Genomic DNA, 21,963 nt, shown 5'->3' with positions numbered 1-21,963 from the left:
CTTCTACTTGTTAAAAAACATTAAGGAATTAATTGTTATGACATTAACCAAAGTTACCATAGAGATAGCAATATCGCTATATAAGGGAATATAGCAGAATATAGTACATAAAATATTATAGTGGAAAATAAGATACATAAATAAGAATAGGAGAAATTATACGAAGAGTAAAATTAGCTTACAACTAAAACCTTATTATATGGCCATTAGTAATTACATATTTACAGAATGTTAATTACAAGAAACGTAATATTTAGAAGATTACACAAAGAAACACTTTTCAGAGACTGAGCTAGTTGGTCAATTATTTTTAGCAGTTTAATCATAATATAGGTATATCTAAACATAGCTAAAACCAATTAAGTGTGATTATCAAAATTTTGAAAATATCTCACACCAAGGCACAAATTTTTGAAATATTCTATATCGATTTCTAGTCCTAATTCTAGACTTAAAGCCTATATAACTGGGATCGACTCACCATACGGTGTTTCCTTCTTGGTCATGTTGTAGGCAGCTTTTGTGCTGTTGTCGGGTACATAGGGGGTCGGGGAAGGGGGGAGAGCGTCGTGATGCGAACAGTCGGGACCCGTCCAGCCGCGGTTGCACACACATTTGTTCATGTTTGAACATACCTGGAATTTGAAGAATATGGACATTAGTAAGATGTAAAAAAACATGAAAAAACTGAGTAATGGGTAGACTTCGTTTGATCAATCTATTTGCTGAAATGCTGCTGCTTTCATAATGCCACGCCTTAATGAACTTTGACCTATCATATTTTCTAACAACTTTGAGGTGTAATTAAGACCGGTTGATTTGATATAATATAAATTTTCTAGGTGATTAGTCTCGGGGTTAACAGCTGAACATACATTTATAAAGGTCTAGTGGCTATTCATAATTGCCTAAAGTTCAACAGAGGTTAAGTTTGCTTAAGTACGAACGAACTACAATTATTTCAAATCGATTTTAAAACCCAATAGCTCAAGTCTAACACATCAATACCTAAAGCCATTAAATAAAACAAATCTCAACTTATCCCATTCGGATCCCACAAACATGGGCTGTAACAGTCTAACTTACTGGCATCGAATCAATTCTAGACTTAGAACAAGTTTCAATGATATTAAGGGAATTAATTTGGTAGTAGGATCGATCCGCGTTACCTAACTGCCACAAATTGGAGTCCGGTGGGCACTACTATCGGTAGCTCCTTGTTATGTGAACTATTCGGCTAATACAGTGTTGTGAATGTTCAAGTTGTATTGCCGTTAATTAAGTTTCTATCTTCTTAGTTTATCGCTATTAGTTTTGGAGTACGGCGTTTTAATGAATGGGGTTGTTGGATCCTCTCGTATTCGAGAGCTCATGGGTCAATTATAATTAAATTCAAGTTGTATAAATCTTTTACGTTATAAATTCAACGAAGAAGTAAACCTAAAGAAACCGTCAAAAAGTTCTATACGTACTTCAATAAATACGCGATAGAAAGTTCACCCGATGTCCGAAAAATCGATAATCGAATCACTTAATTTAGTTCCAGAGGATGTAAATGAACGAATTAAAAGCGACTTTGAAGCGAGTTGTCCCGGTAACTCGATTCCATGCGGATTGAGTTTAGGCACAAATCGTCGGCAGCCAGTGCGGAACCGGCGCTCAGTTGCTCTCCGCACCCGATCAGAGGTGAGCCACGATTCCACGACAAATTATTAAATTTTATACGAACATTATTTATAGCAAAAATTTCGATTAAGTAGTTATGGTACTCGGTTTCTTTTATAATTTCAGATTTCAAACTGATTCCGAATTGAATGTAGAATTTTAACGCCTTGGGAAGCCAGCGCTTTTAAAATGTCGATTTTATTTTACGTGTCGAGTATTGAGTTGTCTATCTTCTTGGAACAATGCCTGAGAATTTGCATACATCTAAAGTAATTTACATAATACCAGTTATTATATAAGAAAACTCATACATAATTAATTGCAAAGTATCTCATTCCTCTTATACAGTACCGCCAAAGTTTGCTCTCCAAGACACACCTCAAAGTAAACAGGCGAACAAGTAGCGAACAAATCTAGCACCAAACTCTTCCTGAAGCTACATATTTAACTAAAACTGTACGAAGTTACTATTTAAACTATTTACGTCCTAACTCGGGCCCAACTATTCGGGCCGAGGGAAAATTCGGGGCACGGTTCGCACGACCAATCGGATTTTCTCGGGGCCCAGGCACCCGTCACACCGAGATTTAGTTAAGGTGCCTCACCGGAATTTCCATACGTTTGCTACTAAATTTTTGTGACGAAATTCTGTTTTGTGTTTATTTCCTTGAAAGTGAATATGGCCTATCTAACGTAGCCAGACCTTATTGGTTTATCTTTGATCCTGACCAAATACTAAAATACATATTGGAAACAAATGATTTCCTGACAGCTCAAAATTGCTTTTCTTGACGCTTATTCCGTATATCACAAGCTAACCTAACTTGATAATACACTGACATGCAGCGCCGTGTTGAAATCCGAAGCGAATATGCTATGCATCTGATAGCGATTCGTCTTTTCGTCTTTGTAGGGGAAACTGTTAGTTAGCGTACGTGCGACGTTGTTGGGGAGTCTAACGATATTAACGATACATGATATTAGATCATCAAGTGCGCTGGTGTTACGTGGTTCTAACTAAAAGTTTGGAGTAACTAAGCGCTTTACATGATCAGGCTTAATATACAAAGTGTCTACGGCTGTTCAAGGTATTTTTGAAAACCCAAATGCATGAATAGATTTCAACGTGAATTTAATTACCAAAATACATTGCTGTTGTTATATAAGATATGTATCCAGAAGTCAATGTACATAATATAGATATATCCAGCTATAAACACAAGAGATAATTACAGCTAAGGTCATGTGCGGTTAAATTAAGGCTAACAACTCACTCGTGGTTCTGGTAGCTAACTACAATATTATGAATTCACTGGGCCTTACTAATTATCAAACCGACCAGGCTCCTGTGTGGGGCAAGTTATAGGAGACTATTGGGATCGTGTCGTTTGATTTCGCGGTTAGTGATTTCATCATCCTCTAGTCTTTGTCCCTATCTGTTTGGGGTCGGGGCAGGGAGTCTTTTTCTTTCATCCTCTAAAGCCGTTAACTTGTTCTTGTTGATAACATTTGCATTTGGCGATTTGTAATAATCAAGTTTGATAATGAAATCATTATGAAGTCATTATTGATTACATGGCACTATTTTGGGTTGAGTATACTTGTCCCCGGACAAAAAATGTAACCCCTATAGTTGCACATCTATTTTGCTCTAAAAACTATACCCATAACTATAACGTCTCATAATGCAGAGCTTGTAAGAAAACTTTCGCTATTACTCTACGAAGTTCCCGAAAAAATGACACTAATGAATAATTATTTACGTGTTAATATCAACGCTAGCTCTCACAGTTTGGCACATCATTAAGAGAGGCGCACATCGTCCAAGTTATAATTAACGATGTCCAAACTATAGTGCGAGCCAATTAAATGATATTGAATTAAAACTCCTCGTTTCACAGAACTTATTAATCGCACTCGGAATAATATTCCAACATTTTGAGGTATGTTCCAGCTTAAATAACGTTTAATATTTATGTTCGGGGTAACTCGAAACAGCGGTGTTTAAGCAATGAAAACATGTTACTTATTTAAAGTGCAGTAATACACTTTTAATTAATTGCTACCCATTATGAGTCTAGTTTTGTGTTCTTTTAATTTGCAGGAATAAATAATGCTGTATAAAATTGTGTTGTAGATTCATAAAACATGAAAATGGGTGTAAAACTAGCAGATTTTGCAAATATTTTCAGTCTTCCATTATTGAGGATTTATTATGTGTTATTTATGGAAACAGGAAAACATGTTCAAGTCGTGAAATAGAATACGATTTGGGTAAAACCTGAAAGTATAAAACCGTAGAAGATATCGAATTATAATAACCTGTACCATAAAATAGCCACAATATCAAAGACCCAGCCACTAAAATCATTTCCATCCACTCTTCAAAAATGCACTCTCATTTTAATACAAAAAAAAACACGAACATTTCAAAGAAATGCCTTGTTAACAAAGTGCCAACAGACAGATATTGATCTGAAATCATTTGAGCAGGGCGCACGGGCTCTTTGTACATACTTGCAGAGAACCATTTATATAGGAGGGTAAAAGCCAGTCGATATTCCTGTAATGAGAGTATTCAGTGTAATGAGGGCATCGGGGCCTTGTCTGTCTTTTTTAACGATATGTGGAATTCGGAAATAATTTTCAATTTATTCAAAAGAAAGTAGATGGCTACGTTTATGGAAAAGAGAATGAAAATATGCAAAGATTTTGTAGAAATAGGTGTGCCGATAGTTTGGAACCAGGACAAAATGATGTACAATGTATGATGTATCAGGGCCATGTTTCGGAAAGCACGAACTGTAGGTTCCGGCAGTCATTAGCAGTCTTTACTGGTAGTTAGAAGCCAGAAAATCCGACAACTCAGCCTTAGCAAAAGGGTGTTGGGTTGCCCGGGTAACTGGATTGAGGAGGTCAGATAAGCAGGCGCCGCTTATAAAACACTGGTACTCAGCTGCTTCCTATTAAAACTAAAGCCGACCCCAAAAACATAGTTGAAAAAAGGCTAGGCCGATGAGTATGATATGACCTCAATGTAAGAACAGCAAAAACTTTGCTCTCGATCCAGCTCATATACAGAAAACCTAACGTACAAATACTACGAGTAAGTAAACATATCGTAAGTTAAGTACGTTGTGTAATATTTTTATATGAACGTGGGGCTCTCGGAGTTACTTTTTAATAGTTTGAGTGGTGGCCCGGGTCGCATGTTATTCAATTTTTGCTTCAGCGCCGACATGTTACATTTTATGTATTTAGTTATGATATGTGTGGTTACGAGTGTGGCTGTGGACGTGGAATTGGGTTTTTAGGTATTTATAACAAATCTGTATGTTGTGTTTAGATATATAGTCTAATTCAGGTGTGTTTGATTTTTTCGGCAAAATTCCTATAATTTCATATGTAGTTTCTTGTTATCCTAACGTGGTTTTACCTATTAACGTCAGTTTCTTTCTAATATCTGCCTGACGACCTCTGATGTAGAATTTGGGTTTGTTATAGCGAAACCAAGTCAATTGCCATTCCAAAACTCCTACACTGAAGTTCAAGAAAAACTCGGTGAACAGCAACGTTTTTTAATGATAGGACAAATGAAAGAATTTGTTCCCTTTTCACTTTAAGGAAGCAGCGTTTAGATACACCATTATACTTCTTGCATTATAAATAGATAAATGTGTCAACTTACCCCTTTCCCAGAGCACTCGTTATTATTATGATCAGTAGGACACTTGGTGTGGTCGATGTACGGGAAGATGGACGTGCAGGTCTGGTTGACGCACACCAGGTTGTCCCCACAGGGAGTCCCGTCCCGCACCAGGCCCAGAGGAGCTATCTCTGAGTGCTTTGGAAGACCTGTTGTGGCTCTGGAATTGTATGGTTGAGAACGTTAAGTGTGATGAAGTGGAATTTAAATTAATATTTCATGGTAGAAACAGTGGCAAATTTTTGAAAATAACATTGCAATTCTGAAGTTAGCCCTTCGTCACATTACACATCATCATCATCATCATCATCATCAGCCTATCGTCCACTGCTGGACATAGGCCTCTCCAAGTGCACGCCACTGAGATCGATTTTCAAATACCTCTATGAGCAGCACATTACACATGCGAAGGTATTTTTTTGATTACGTTGACACAATAGTAGCTAAACTTGGACAAGCAAGGCTTTTCGACAATATCTTTATTCGTAGTCTTTACCAACGAATGCGCTACGAGTCAAATTGTTAACTCCAGTATTGCAAAGTTATGGTATTTGATACCCAATATTCTCACAACATTGATCATGAAATGAAAATAGCGTACTAATATAAATAGTAATTACATAACCAAGAAATAAAGAATTTTAATGAAGATAGGAAAAAAAAAACACTAGCTATACTCACTTGCATTCATACTCATTCCCCTTGATGCTGATGACGGTCCTGGTGTAGTAGTCATCCATACCGATCACTATGGGGTACCTGTTCCCTTGCTGGCACTGCAGAGAGCCGCAACGCACGTTCCTGGTAAAATTAAAGTAGTTATTTATGCTGCCATAGTTCATCCAATTGCTACATAGAAATCGTGAAAATGGAAACCGCTTGGCATTAAAGTTTATCGTGTTTTTAATGTGATATAACTACAGGTAAAATATATACCTGGAAAAAAGTTATTCTTGTTATTATATCCTATTGGTTAGTAAAATAAAAATTGAATCGTATACTCACTCAGTCTCACACTTAATAAAATATCCACTGCCGTCTTTCCCGCAGTGGCCCGTCACGGCTCCCTTCGAGTTGAACTGCTCGAAGCACTCCTTGTCAGCTCCTACAGTTCCCTGACCCCATATCCTTTCACACTGCAGCGACAGCGTGGGGCACTGGCCAGCAAAGCAGTACCCCTTTCCCTCTTCACAAGGCTCCCCATTCTTCCGATGGGCGTCAGGAGGACAAGTCCCAGACATCCCCGTACAAGTCTCCTCAAGGTCACATTCGTTTGTGGCGTCCCGGCACGTAACGCCGCGTGGTTTGAGCTGTGGAGATTTCAAGGTCAAAGGTGATTTCGGGTATGTATGATCCCAAGGTCAAAGGTCATTTCGGGAATATAGAACGATCGTGATGCTAGGATTAAGCTCAATATAACTATGATAAAGCTTAGGCTTAGTATTGTAAACGTATGGTATGAACAGGTAGGAAAGCAAAAGGGCTTGGAGCCCTAAGAAATAAATCAGGATTAGACTAAATCTCAGCCTAGATTCTGTATCCACATTATAAATGTTTTGTTTGTTCAAACCTTGAGCAAATAGGCCTGAACATTAGCCTATTCAAATTGAGTAATGTGGGTGATATTTTTTTTACAAATAACAAAAAAAACATGTTCATAATTCCCAACTAATTTCCAACGAAAATCACTCTTTTTGCTGTAACAAGCGCCGCGTCAATTTGCATAGTTGTTGGGAACTTTATGTGACATAAACTTTGTATTAATATTAATCAACATAATGACACACTGTGGAACATTAATCAGTTTGAAAACAGATGAAATTCAGACGTTGCGGTGTAACTCAGTCAGAATATATTTGTCTGAATAAAATGTAAATATGTTTCGACTGTAAGACTCGTGTTTGTAAATGTGCAAAGTCTTTGTTTCAGCCGTAGGTATCTTCTCAAAGACTTATGAAATTATAGTTGGGTGAAGTTACAAAGCAAAGCTGAATCCAAAGTACTTTACTGTATTAAAATTTATGAAATTGTATGCAGGCACTGTACAAAACTGTATCCGATTTTAGTGCGACAGGCTTTAGTTTTATTTACATTAGGTACACAACTCTTAATCTCTGCCAATTATTATGTTCTTACTTCTATTCTATTGTTAACACCATATTAAATTCTATAGACAATTTAGACCAAAACCCAATACCTCTCATACCCTCTCCATACCATTTCAAAGAAGCTATTACCGAAGTAACTATTAAGGTAATCTGTGCTATGGTGCTATTACTTACAAACAATCCAAGATACGAACTTGCTATTACTTGCGAACAATCCAAGATATCAAATAGGATTGAAATGCTGGCCACCACTAGTCGAAAGTGTTTTTGTAAACCACAGAAGTAAATATAATTATGATTCAAAGAGGTTACCTGGCATCGTTCACAGCACTCCCCGGAGGCGCACTGCGACTCCTTGGTCAGGCGGCAGGTGAAGGGATCGCAGCAAGGATTGGTGTTCTGGCACTCCGTGATGGTCCCGCAGTCACACTCTTCGCCTTCGTCTAGCCGGCCGTTGCCGCATTGGTGGTGGATCACCAACTGTATGAGTAAGAATTATATATAGTCGACTTTGTACTCGGTATAAATGGGTATACACTATGTAATATACAAAACATTGCAAAAGATGGATCAGTCATATTTTGCACAAGGAGATAAATACGGCTTGTTCATAAGTTATTTCATAGTCTAAAACACCTTCAGGTAGAAGATTCTTAAAATCAATTCCAGAAAGGCATTTTCCATTACAACTACGCAACAATTTGACGGAATTGATCTAACTAAACTATTTATAGTTACATCTTGCTCCCTTCCTTCTCAATAAACAACAACAATGCCTATTCCAAGAATATCTCAAAACAAAAAGAAAAGGCTCTCAGACACGATCGACAAACCACAGTCAAAAAAGCATTAGTAGTACAAGAGAAACATTTTACAATGCCCAAAGGGTGTGGTGTACACGCTCATATACATCGAATTTACTCGGGAATCGAGATTCTAAAGGTCTATACGTAGGTAAAAGTAAGTACATGTTCGTTCGTATCGTTTACATGAAGGGAAATAGATGCTGTTTACAGGAAAGTACGTCAAACGAAGATACGTCTATTACTCAAAGGACTGTTTTACTCTTGAAAGCAAAGAACGTTTGTTTTATATTAGAGTTACGGGAACCGAGGAACTGACTTCAAAGTAAAACCAAAGCATACAAATAATTTAAAGTGAAGTAGTATTAGTTTTGTTGGCATAAAATATGAAAGGAAAAATGCTACGCGCAAGATTTTTCTGAATAAACAACTAAGTTATTCTATGCCTGTGGGAGACGCACGTGAGATTATTAAATCTATCATTCAGAAACTGATAAGATATATCGATATCAATATCGGAATCACTTGGTACGCTATCCGATAACAAATCAGGCATCAGTGGGAGTACCCGCGAACCGCTACAGGAAAATAAAGGCATTCGCTCACAATCATCCCGATAAATATGTAAACGTGAGAAATCGAAGGGGAAGCAGGGCTCCGCATTATCATTCCTGACTATGCAAATTTATTCCAATAAACCCTGGCTGGCGTTCGTTCCTGTTATTATATATTCGCAAACGAAGAGATAATTCAGAGCGCGAGGGCAGCCTGTATTACCATAACTTTTATTAAAGGAGTGGGCCTTAGCGCGGATGACGACAAACAATACGACAGCCTCTGATTAATTTTCAACGTGAAAATCTGTTTTGAATTCGAATGAACTCTTGCGTGGAAGTGGCGTAGCGGTGACGAGCCATCCACAGGCTTGTGGCGGCAGCACGTCGCGGCATCACTGCCAGGTTATCTCTAGGTACGTACAACGAATTAAATTTTAAGGCTTTGTCGCGTCCTCAAGGAGACTTCGAGTCATCGATTCGCTTTGAACGAAACCCATCGTTTTTAATCGAGAATTAAAGTGATTTCACTCGAAGATTTCACTGGATTGGATTTGATTTTACGATTTCGAGTTAATTAAAGTTTAAATAGGTAACTTTGAGGACTTAAATCGGATTAATTTGAAATGGAATTGTAAAATGAGTTCTTAATCAGATAAAGATGTATTATGTAAGTGATGGTTTAGAGTTGTTTGTTTCAAAGCGATTAATAGTTAGAACGTAGATACCGCTTGAACAATTAACCAAATGAAATCATTGATTTCAGCTTAAATATAATGAATAATATCATTTGAGCGAGTAAACCGCCGAAGCAGCTGTTACTGTGGTAATTTGTGGAATAAATATTATTTCTGTGTAAAATATTTAAGTGGCTTTGAAATTGAAATGTAATCGGTATTATTTGTTGTAAAAATTATGTTAAATCGCAAATGATCTACATATCTGCGGCTTGGTATCATTACAGTGGAACTTTATTACTGAAATAATGAATTCATTCGGTTGATTTAGGTAGATTATTAAGTAAATACATCGTGGATAAGTTCTTGTGTTTGTGAACAGTATTTAGGCACGGCCTGGGCCTGTTCAAAAGTTATGACTCGGCATATTTAGGTTTTGCTGAGCAATAAGTATCCCTTACTCACTTTACTGAATAATGTAGGTCGCCGTTGTTAGGGTCTGTACTTGTATTGGGTAGGGTTCATACTTTTAAAATGTTACATTCGAAATTATTTTGAGTCTGAAGCTAACTTATGTCCATTCTCAAACATATGAAAATGAAACAAAAAGCACCACGCAATAAATTAAAATACAGATTTTATCAACGAACATGTAGCAAAGAATATCAGAGAATTTATAAGCCCTAACATAGGCTCGCTTCTAAAACAAAAATTTCTAGCCAAAAAACTTACCTCATTAGGCTTATTGAGCAAGCACAGCCCCTGTCCGACCCTGAGCTCGTTGATGTAATCATTCTTCGAGCAGTCGGAGAACTTGTAGGGCTGCACGTTGTCGGAGCCCACGATAGACTGGGCCATGATGCAGCCGTGCCAGTCGCGGCAGAAGCACTGCTCGCGACCATCGTCGTGACCCATACCTGGAGAAAAAGTGGGATTAGTGAAGAGAACTCATATTTTTTTGGTCTTGAAGAGGTTCCGAATGGATTCGAAAAGGATTTTATAGGTTCTTTAAAAGATACCCAATTATGATTCACAAGAGTCAATGTCATGAGTCAGCTTATTTCTTCGGAACGATTCCTTTTTAACCCCCGATGCAAAAACGACGGGGTGTTATAAGTTTGACGTGTCTGTGTGTGTGTGTGTGTGTGTGTATGTGGCATCGTAGCTCCCAAACGGATGATCCGATTGTAATGCGGTTTTTTTTTGTTTGAAAGGAATGTCATTCGGGAGTGTTCTTAGCTACGTTTGGTGGAAATCGGTTCAGGTCTTCAAGGTCATCAGCTCGTTTGTTAGGTGTGATAGGAATGTTACACGCTCAGTTTACTTGCAAGCATATGTGGGATCTGAAATTTGAAATACTAATGTCTTCTGGAACCACTGAGCTGGTCTGCTGTTAGGACACGAAGATAGGAGACGTAACCCTGAACTGCCTTTTAGTAAACCCATCGAGTTTGGGCTCGTTGAATTTGTCTTGACTAGTTCTCTTCATGTTTCTAATTGACGAGAAACTGATGCTGGAAATGGGATGTGGCGGATGAAACCCTGGAATGGTATATAACCCTGGATCATCAAAGGTTAATCTTTATTGTTTCTCAATCTGTGCAATTCTCCCAGAGCCAGTTTGTCATGAGGATTGTTAAACAGCTTCCTTTGGCCGAGATCGCATATAGCTACCCCATCTTAAAATAAAATAAATTAAATGAAGGAAAAATTAAGTAGCTCCTTCAAAAAGCATGAAATAAAATTAAATTATAAATTTAAAAAACCCCCGACCCAAAAAAAGTACGCAATTATTATGACAAAAGGTTAAAAACGCTAAACCCTATAAAAAGCAAAAAATAACTTTTAACACTACGTAAGTACCAACTAAAGCATGTCAGACTAAACTAAATTTTGACGTGTCGGGGGTAAATTTTTGTAACACTACAAGAGTCCATACACTATATGCAGCAAACCAATCAGATATATGTAGTTCACTCCAAACTTAATGGCGGCTCACAACTGATTCTGAAGAAAGAATCACATGCAAACAATCACACTCATGTAGCCATACTGCTTGCTCGCCTCCCCCAGCTTTTATTAAAAAAAAACAGCTTTTATTTGAAAATAGTTACCTACTGAGTAACGAATCACGAAATGTTGCGAGCCGCCATTAAGTTTGGCACCACCTATAACACCACAGCTACAACTTACCTATATTATGTCCGATCATATGAGCCATGGTCCCGGCGAGTAGGTGAGGCTCATAAGTGTTGGTGTCCACGGAGATGCCCACGGACTTGGGCGTGCACAGCGTGTCCGGGACTGAGATCCCGGACTCGCCTCCCGGGAATGTCAGGCCGCTGTAGGTAACGTCACTGGTTAATATGGCTGCCATGAAGATAAATCACAAAAGGGAAGAAGAAACTATTATCACCTTTCAAATAAAAAAGACTGAAAGTAAACGATAATTCGGAAGTTCTGTTAATTCACAGTTAAAGTGTGTGAATGTAAATAGGACATCTCTTTTCACGCTAATCTACTTTACTTTATTCCTAGCATTGTCTATAATTCTTCAAAAAGCTAAGCTCAAGTATCACAAGTTAAATAAGGGTCTACACACAAGCGTATAAATTACCATACTTTTATCTAGGTAGAACAAGTTCTGCTTTCGTTAGAAACTACTCGTTCAAAACATCTCTTCTTCCTAGAACATTATACCATATCTACATACTTATGGCGTATATAGGTACGATTCTGTTCCTAGTATGTACCTACGTGTCTTACAATTGTGTATGTTTGAATCACGGAGGAAGGAAAGATGAGCGGAGCTGCTGTACGGCAGGTAGGTTAGGCCCCTTCTTCTAAGTCAAACACGCACGCTGGGTGTGACCAACAGGATTAGTTACGAGTGAACAAAATATTCCGCGGGTTCCAAAGTACCTGAGGGCGGACGTAGTAACGTTTCTCGTCCCCCAAACACCCGCATTTCTTGGGAGACATCCCATTATGAAATCTCTACTCGTCATTTTGTTCTCCATGATATGTCCCTACATCCATGTCTTACAATTGTATGCGTACGTTTAAACTTACATACTTAACATGCAACGAAACTGCAATGAATCTTTGTACGTCGAGTTCATATACTTCTTTATAAGCTCCTCCCGAACATGTTTAATTTCATGTTTAAATTTGAGTTACATTTGTGCAAGTTTTCCTTTCATAGCTTATGATATTTCGTAGGAAGCGCTCCGGTTTGTTTGTACCTACATTAGTTGTCATATTTACTGTTTGAAAACGACTTTGTAAGACATGAATGTCAATTTTAATACTTAAGTATGTTTAAACTATTTAAATCCTTTTAAGATTATTTACTTTTGTCCCTTTTTCGTTTTGACAGTAAAGCGCACCCAAGTGACTTTTGTCCCTTTTTGCGTTCCAGTGCGATACACATCACAATATATTTGTTTCTTTCTATTACACGGTGTTTTAATACCTTTTCTCTTTTCTACACGATTCTTAATACATTTCTTCATGCTAAGAATACGACAATAGTTCCACAATAGTTCATTCGGATTGAAAAAATAATGTCAAAGTCAGTCGTTCGTTGGTTTTCGCGCGTTAGGCGGAAGATTGTCCTTGTAATTTAATCATTATTTCGGTTATTTGTACGTATTATTGTATTAATTACGGTGTTATTATACAATAAGAATATAGTCTTTGTGTGTGCAAGCGAGTTTTAACCTAAGGGTTTAATAATTCAGCTTTTAAAAACATTCTTTTGTACAAGGTCAAACAATGTTTTTTTTTTTAACTAGTCATTGTTTACATCTAAAAATATAAACATTCGAAGCTCAATGTTAACAAAAACCTGATACCACTTGAAAGAGTCATTCATTAGCTTGAACAAAAACAACACTTGAGATTGCTTATGTTACCAATGAGTCATAAAAAAAAACATCTTGTGAACTCGGCCATCTGGCGCAGCGGCGAAATCACTCAAGCGGATACGCTATATCAGATAATTAAGCAATGAATAACCACAGCAAAGTTACAAAAACTAATTATAAACACTTAAAAATTTAAGCTTAAAAATGTATTCATCAAAATGATTTATAATTACAAAATTCTGTGTAAAAGACAACTTGAAATAAGTACATCGGGCGCTCAGCATCAAACCATCAGTCGAGCTAAATTAGATGTTTAATTAAACGGATTTTCAGACACAAAGGCGTTATTACCAGAGTGGGGCCTCTAAAAACAATTAGGTACCTCTGTCAGGCCATAAAAATTATTATAATCAAGCGTTTTGGCCATTATACCGTCATAAGGCGGATTAGGGCCATATGTGAGCCATATTGTCCTGTTCGCAAATAAATTATGAGGTCGCGAAGCTGAAAATGAGCCTAGATGTTTTATTAATTGGCGGAATAAGCGCTTGGGAAGCTGATTATTAAAGGAATAAAACGCCATTATCGCGGGAATGTACGTTTTGTCTCGCTTAAGTGGTTAGGTATTTTTGTATGTCTTCGTTTCTAAGAATATTCAATACATGAATAGCTTTCTTTAAATTGTTTTAAAACAAAATACATAATACATCTGCTGGTATAGAATAAAGAAAAAATACCTTGGAAGACTAAAAAACTCCGAATTTAATGAAATATCTTAGAAAAACATACTTAAAAAAGTTATAATTTTGTAAGGATTCGTAATCGCTTATCGAGTTTGTGATCGAAAGCGAATTTGACAAACTTGGTAACGAGACGATAGCGACAGAACTTGTGCGAATATTGCTCATTGAAACACATTGATAGAAGGGAATCGGCGGACCTGGTGATGGGAAATAGTTTGTAAGTATACAAAGTGGGATAAATACAGTATGTAACTAATATAAAAAGACTAGAAAATTTATCCCAGAGTCATTACTTAATGGTAAAGATCAAGTTTTTTCCGCATCAAGGACAGCCAGGCGACTTTACGAGCAGAAGTTAGCACTAAAAAAAAGTTCTTTAAATAAGCCCGTCTACAATCTCTGACGTAACATCTACCGCTAGATTCAAAGCAGTACATGTCACCGAATAAAAAAGTGCAACTAGTTGAAACTATTGAAGCGCGCACGCCTCGCCCGCTCTCTCTGTATGTTTCCAATCCGTGAAGTACTTCGCGACGCAACTTTCAAAGGTACACTCGATGTTCAAAGAGACGTTTCCACGAGAACCGATTCCACTCGGATATCGGAAATTATAGTTGAATTACTTCGCCAACAAGCGATAGCGCTGACGTCACCGGCGCCATCTTGGATCCTTTTGTAATAGACGTTAAGAGATAATTAGAAAAAGAACTGTTTGTGGATTGATCTGATTGATTTTGAAATTGGAATCTTTTGTTTTGATTAGGTGTATTTTTTTCATAATTGATTTTTATTGGCCCGTCACAATAGTTTCATTTCATTTGCGGAACAACCTCTTTATATTTTGACGTTCATAAAGAAGTTTGTTTAACAAATTAACAGGCACTAACAGAGCTCTAAAAAGCGTTTACTACTGAAGGCTAATTAAAGAAACACATACCACAGCAGCCCTAGCCTTCGACAATAAAGCCGCACCTATCCAAGTTTTGTAGAATAGTCATAAATCCAGCCTACCGCATAGGCATAAAACTGGCAACATTTTATGTATATCTAATCAACCTCTAAGGGTCCCGTGGTATGGTTCCAGTCATAAAATCCTGGTAACTGTGGAAAATATTCGAAGCACGTTTGCAGGTGAACTTTGGAAACCAATCACTTAGATTTTTCGGTATAGTTATGTCTGTGGTGTGCGTTAGTAATGCGCGCCTTTAGGTGTTAAAATACTCGGTTTAACGGCAACGATTTTCGATATTCAGTTAAAAAGTTAGTTGAATTTACGTTTAGATGCTGAATGTTATTTAATCACTCGAAAAAGGAAAATAAAGTCAAAATACAGTTTATTTGAAGCGGCTTATTTTGATCTCTACAATCTATGTTTGGAGCAATTCTGTTCTGTTCTGTATTTCTACTTATAAAAGCTACCATATAAATGACGGATCAGAAATAGCAATTAGATAAAATCTAACCCGACGTTTATTCTTAGCAAAGATAACTTACAACAAAATTAGAAACAGGAACTTTTGCCACCATTTAAAATAACAAACTAAAACATAGGCCCGTAGTCATGGCAACCGAATAGATCCTTAATTTAGTTCCATAGACAACTCAATTAGTTTACATAGAAACATCGACATTGTACACACATAGAGAGAGGTTGAAAATTAGATAAAATCCGTGTTTGTCTATGCCCCAGAAAAGGTTCAGTGGTCAGAATATTTAATTTTATAGCAAAATGTTACTCTGTTATATAGTAATGTTAGTGTGACAGGAAATATATGAATTAGTCACATATACTTGGTATGTGATTGAAGTTCTCTAATTCATGTTATAGCGGGAATTGTCCGATTACATGTGGTGTAGAAAAGTGGAATAATATAACTTCCATGTCGAGAATTTCAGTGAGTAAAATAGAAAACAATACAGTAAATATTATCTCCATAACGGTTCACTAAGGCAAAAACTCACAGAATGACAAAAGTACAAACACAAAGCTCATATTTGTCATTACGTCATGCCACGTCATCGATCTCGGCCAGATTCTTGAAAGCACGCGTCGACATAAGATGAATATGTAGATTCAGCGATATCCAAAAAACGGCCAATAAATGCCAAGACCGCATTGTTCGACTGTCAATCCGTTGGCGGCATTCTTTCCCGGAGGATCCCAGCCATTTCAGGCTACAGTACTCGTAAATATTTGATAGACATCAATCATTCACACGACAAACCCAGAAATACACCCCAAATCGCATCGGAGACAGTATAGCGCCGAGGAATATCGACGCCTATATCTGCTGCTGACATCCTAAATTATGACAGGATACCGCCTGTCGGAAACATTACAGCGGATTCCTAGTAATTTGTAAAATTAGAACGATAATAGCCGATGATATTCCGCGCGCCGCAATACCATGCGAATGTAAACTCAAAAACTGAACATTAAAGTTGAAAATGGGAAAACATGGGGCCTGTAACGCTTTTCGTCAGATTCGTTTATCGCTCGAATTAATTCTCGACCTCGGTTCGCTTTCGAGATTAATTTTCGAGCTGTTTAGCGCACTGGCAACTGTCTATCTAGCAATTTCGTTGGTTCAAAGTGAAAAGGGTTTTGTAAGCAGATTTGTGGAGCGTCGCTCTCGTTGAATCGTCTCTTGCGAAATATTTGTATTACTTTACAAAATGCAGGCGAGAGGGACGCTTGAATAAAATGCAATGTAAGGAGTGTTATCGCACTCCGTATATAATCCGGGGCTTGTTTTAAAATTTTGAAACAAGTTCTGGTCTGCGCGAAAATTCATTTTAAAGGATGATGGATTTAAAATTGCTACTTGGCGGGATGGTTGTTTATTCGCCTGTGAGCTTGTTATTACAGTAATGAAGCTTACTTATCTTCTGTTTAGTGTAGATTTAGCAAATTGACGTAATATCTTTCAACTACGATCTAGGTGGTTTTGGCTACCACTAGTCTTGTTTAAGGGATATTTTATTTTACCTTGACATTTTTTTAAACTTTTGATTTGCCAAATAGCATTGAAGACATAATATGCATCCAAAATTGCTGGTAGGAAATTTAACCTTACTACCTTAAACATAAAATACTTACGTGAGCAATTGTGTGGTATCCTTCTCGATCTTGAAGAGTTTTCTGGCGGTGTAGTCGCTGAACTTGTGGATAGCTCTGGTGATGTCCTGCTTCCTATCGATGTCGGCCTGGTCAGCGCTCTGCCAGGACTCGATGTACACCAGGGATACCCGGGTGTTCAGGGTTCGGAAGTACTGGAAATAAGGGAAACATTAAGTAAGGGAGAAATGGTAGACTTGCTATATTTACTATTGAATTTATAGTTAAAATGAATTTGTTTTTTGATAAGGCAAAAGTATAGAAATACTAATCTTGCTCTGACTATAGTCTTGAATAGGAAAAGACCTGTTTGTCTCAAAGGCAATTTTTTATAGAAACCCTTTGAGAAACTTAAGATAGGGTGATGTCTCTATTTGATAAGAAAATGTGAAACAAGATCGTTTGTAAGAACATAAAGTCTCCCTGGACATCTACGCATTTGTTCTTAAAACCAAAAGCTAACTAAAATACCACTAGGCAACACCAACTTAAAAATAAATAACAAATATGTCCGTCCATCACTCTCGAAGCAAACCTCTTCCACTGAACTAGCGTCCATATGTAGGGACAACTTCGTTAAGCACAAAATTGGCCGTTCGGTTCAGTTTTAAAGCCGGAACACGCTATTATAAGCTGGCAAAACGTTTTGATTAACTCAAAAATTGAATTTTGGACAGGCATTACTTATTTGGGAGGTAGGAAACTTTTAATGAGATTGTAAGTTACGGGGCCGCTGAATATCATTGGGACTTTTTGACTTTCACGCGCACTTTTTGGGGTATCATCTCGGTTTTACAGTGTGAATATAATTCTTGTTACAAAGTTATCAAAGTTGGCGCTGAAGATTTTTTATTCATGTGGCTTTTATAGAATCGTTTGAGAAAAATCAACTTTATTAAAAGTATTTATTGGTAGCGTTATATTGGATCTACGTTATGATTTTTTCTTGATAAATGTCGCCTGTATTTTTGAAATGATTATGTTGGTGGTTTTGTCTATTAAAAGCCGAATCCAATTACATGAATTCCATCAGTTTTAAAATAAACGTAACATTAAATCAAACATGGAATACTAAACTTTAACGAGTAATTAATAAACAGTATGATGAATGATAAAGGTAAATAAATGTCAAATTATATTTTAAAATGTAATTTCAAACGTTTCAAAATAAATGGGATTCGTCGATTTGATTGGTGAGGAAGATTACTGAATTGGCACTTTTCTTAATTTGTACACAGGTATTTGTATCGTTGGCGTTTAATTTAAATGAAGAGATAAAAGAGAACATGCTGTATCAGGGGTTCAGATCACTTCTGAAAACCTTTCAGCTTAGTATAAAGGATAATTAGGGTACTTAATGCTTAGGTGACCATTATAAATGAGTTACGTACAATTTCGTTACGGCATTTTCTCCTACATTTGTATCTACGGGGTCACCCCTTGATTTTTTGAGGGCAAGTAAGTATACATCTTTTGTGATAAAAAACTTTTTTTTTATCGATTAATCTTCTGTTCACATAAAAACAATATACTACTCTATAATATTGGTACAAGATAAAACAATTTATTCTATTAACCCAACTTCAATGACGCGGGTTCAAAATAAAGTTGACCCCGGACTATGTATCATCTAAAATAATAAATCTTCATCAGAAATGTACATTTTTTATCTAAATAAAAAAGGATCTAATCCTGTAGTGTTGGCCGTCTGGACCATCGTCAGAATACTAGAGTGTTACTCGTCATAATTTGTTTTACCCTTTTGTGACACGTGTCAAGAGTCGTCCCGTACTTCATGACATGTGTTCTGACACATTTTATTGTTTTGTGCAGAAGTAATTAGGTTTTATTGCTCCCAAAGTTTATTATAAATACGTACGTTGTTCTTTTTATCTGCTTTCTAAGTGGTCACTTTGTGTAAGTAGTAAAATGGTAAGTATGATTACTTGCTTCGTGAACGTTGGTTTCTTTTTACCCGACTGCCAAAGAAGGAGGGTAATGTTTTTTATAGTTCGGCCATTCAGAGAATGCGTTCCTGACACGTCGCGATTGAACTGACGACGTAACTTTGCAATGGCGTTGCAGTTACGATAAAAATATTTTTGCTGGTTGTTTACCGTTTTAACAATTGAGGAGCATTAAAACAACATTATTATATCAATAATCAATGAATGTAGTTACGTCGTCAGTTCAATCGCGACGTGTCAGGAACGCATTCTCTGAATGGCCGAACTATAAGTAGGCATTCAATGTAAGTAAGGTTAGTATGAGTTTAAGTAGTTATTTTTGGTTATAAATCAGTATTGTAATTAGGATCGTAATTAACAACTCAGTTATAATTACGTAAGGTTTTCCCGCAGGTATAGGCAGGGGAATTTACTCAATACCTCATTTCAATCAGTTATATAATATGTTTAATTCTCATGAGAGAAAACTCATTGCCATTAACGGGGCTCATAATCATATTATGTAACTTCAAATTTAGAAACAAGTTACAATAGGAAAAAGTTCATAAATAAGCCATTAAGCCCACATATAGCATTGGTCAAAGTTTAATATCCCGTAAACGGCTTTCGCCAATTTTTTACCTACTTTTGAAAGAGAGGGAGGTTCTCAATTCGACCTCGTATTTAATATTTTATAACAACCAATTTCTTTTGTGTTTTTGTACCTTTTACTTATTTTACGAATGTTACTCACCAGATCAGCAATATTAGCGACTTGTATAGCATCATGCACGACTTCGGACCTCGTGCTGCCGTTTCTTCTATCAAACATGGCTTTATCGATGACCAGCGCTGTTTCTATGTACTTGGTGGTCTCTCTGACGTCACGCCTGCGCCGGTTGAGGGCCCGAAGCCCTGCGTCCTGCCACCAGCGCCATGCTCGATCTTCTTTTGTTCTAGTTGTTGTGTCCCTGGTCAGAAATGAGCGGTTAGTGTCTGTGAGAGGATTTTTGTGTCTTATGTCATAAAATGCGAAATTTAGTACAGTACAAAAATATTTTTGAATATTGTTTCAACGGTCATACCAAGATAACTGTCTAAAACTTCTAGACAAACTTGAGGTGCCGAATAATTTAGACTTAATTATTATCAAGTGAAGAATATTAAGGATATAATCAGTTTACAGTAATCTGAAAATAAAAACATACTCTGCAAAGAAACAAAGTGCGCACCTATCTTTAAAAATTGGTTTTAAGGTTCTAGGGCAGGGGAGTTTTTAAACGGTTTTATTTAGCTTACCCCGTTTGTTTTATTTATTATTTATTCATTCTTGGGTCAAATTTAGTAATTCAAATTTCACCCTCTTCCTGTCAACCGATTAATCTGAAATTTTGTATACACCTTTAATTCCGATGACAATACAATATAGTAATATCAATAACATTGTAAATCCAATATGGCCGCCGGCACAAAATGGCGGATAACGTAGATTTTATCAATCCCATCAATATGGGTATCAAATGAAAGGGCTCAACAAGCAGAATACAATGTACTATAAAAAATTGAAATCCAAGATGGCGGCCGCTACAAAATGGCGGATAACGTAGGTTTTATCAATCCCATCAATATGGGTATCAAATGAAAGTTCTCAACCAGTAGAATACAATGTACTATATAAAATTAAAATCCAAGATGGCGGCCTCTACAAAATGGCGGATAACTTAGATTTTATAAATCCCATCAACATGGGTATCAAATGAAAGGACTCAACAAGTAGAATACAATTTACTATAAAAAATGAAATCCAAGATGGCGGCCGCTACAAAATGGCGGATAACGTAGGTTTTATCAATCCCATCAATATGGGTATCAAATGAAAGTTCTCAACCAGTAGAATACAATGTACTATATAAAATTAAAATCCAAGATGGCGGCCTCTACAAAATGGCGGATAACTTAAGTTTTATAAATCCCATCAACATGGGTATCAAATGAAAGGTCTCAACAAGTAGAATACAATTTACTATGCAAAATTGAAATCTAAGATGGCGGATAACGTAGGTTTTATCAATCCCATCAATATGGGTATCAAATGAAAGGGCTCAACAAACAGAATACAATATACTATAAAAAATTAAATCCAAGATGGCGGCCGCTATAAAATGGCGGATAACGTAGGTTTTATCAATCCCATCAACATGGGTATCAAATGAAAGGTCTCAACAAGTAGAATACAATTTACTATGCAAAATTGAAATCCAAGATGGCCGCCGCTACCAAATGGCTGATAACAATTTTTTATCAATCCCACCAATACGGGTATCAAATGAAAGGGCTTCACAAGTAGAAAACTGTCAGTAACTCCAGCGGGGCCCAACAGGGCCAAGGCCTGCCTGGGCTGCGAGATTGTTCGAAAGAGTTACCGCGGCCCTGGTACATAAAAGGCCTACGACGGAACAAAACGGTTTCTAGTCAAGAGTCTGACACTCCCTCACCGCTGCTGACCCACAGCAGGAGAGGTCATGTGATGATTTTTGGGGTTGTTAAAAAAAAAAAGTATCTGGAAGGGCTATGTATTGAGGAATTAGATTGTAATAAATTGTCAGGTAAGAGACCGTGTAATAATGATACACTAAATGAATTAGATAGAATGAGGAATATTCGGTACGCATTTTCATTAAATACTAAAAACTAGAAAATAAAAAATCGGTAAAAAAACTTTTAAGTTAAACGGTTTTATCTTATGTGCACTGAAAACTAGAAAATAAAAAAAT

The 21,963-nt window shown here is 36.9% G+C and overlaps 1 protein-coding gene across 4 annotated transcripts in view; it reads right to left on the bottom strand.

Annotated features, from left to right (window-relative positions):
- Positions 1–21,963, bottom strand: part of LOC124631318 (disintegrin and metalloproteinase domain-containing protein 11) — a 214,089-nt gene that overhangs the window by 8,323 nt on the left and 183,803 nt on the right. For all 4 annotated transcript variants that reach the window (XM_047165652.1, XM_047165653.1, XM_047165655.1 and 1 more), the window contains exons 8-16: positions 19,944–20,160; positions 17,226–17,398; positions 11,707–11,855; positions 10,246–10,430; positions 7,792–7,959; positions 6,377–6,681; positions 6,053–6,172; positions 5,354–5,531; positions 482–635 (exon numbers count right to left, since the gene is read on the bottom strand). In XM_047165652.1, the coding sequence (XP_047021608.1) occupies positions 482–635; positions 5,354–5,531; positions 6,053–6,172; positions 6,377–6,681; positions 7,792–7,959; positions 10,246–10,430; positions 11,707–11,855; positions 17,226–17,398; positions 19,944–20,160 (1,649 nt within the window). The remainder of the gene's footprint in view (positions 1–481; positions 636–5,353; positions 5,532–6,052; positions 6,173–6,376; positions 6,682–7,791; positions 7,960–10,245; positions 10,431–11,706; positions 11,856–17,225; positions 17,399–19,943; positions 20,161–21,963) is intronic.

Source organism: Helicoverpa zea, chromosome 6 (genome assembly GCF_022581195.2).
Source record: "Helicoverpa zea isolate HzStark_Cry1AcR chromosome 6, ilHelZeax1.1, whole genome shotgun sequence".
NCBI classification, from domain to species: Eukaryota; Metazoa; Arthropoda; class Insecta; order Lepidoptera; family Noctuidae; genus Helicoverpa; species Helicoverpa zea.
Note: the sequence above shows the minus strand (reverse complement) of the source record. Positions and strands in the feature narration are given on the sequence as shown.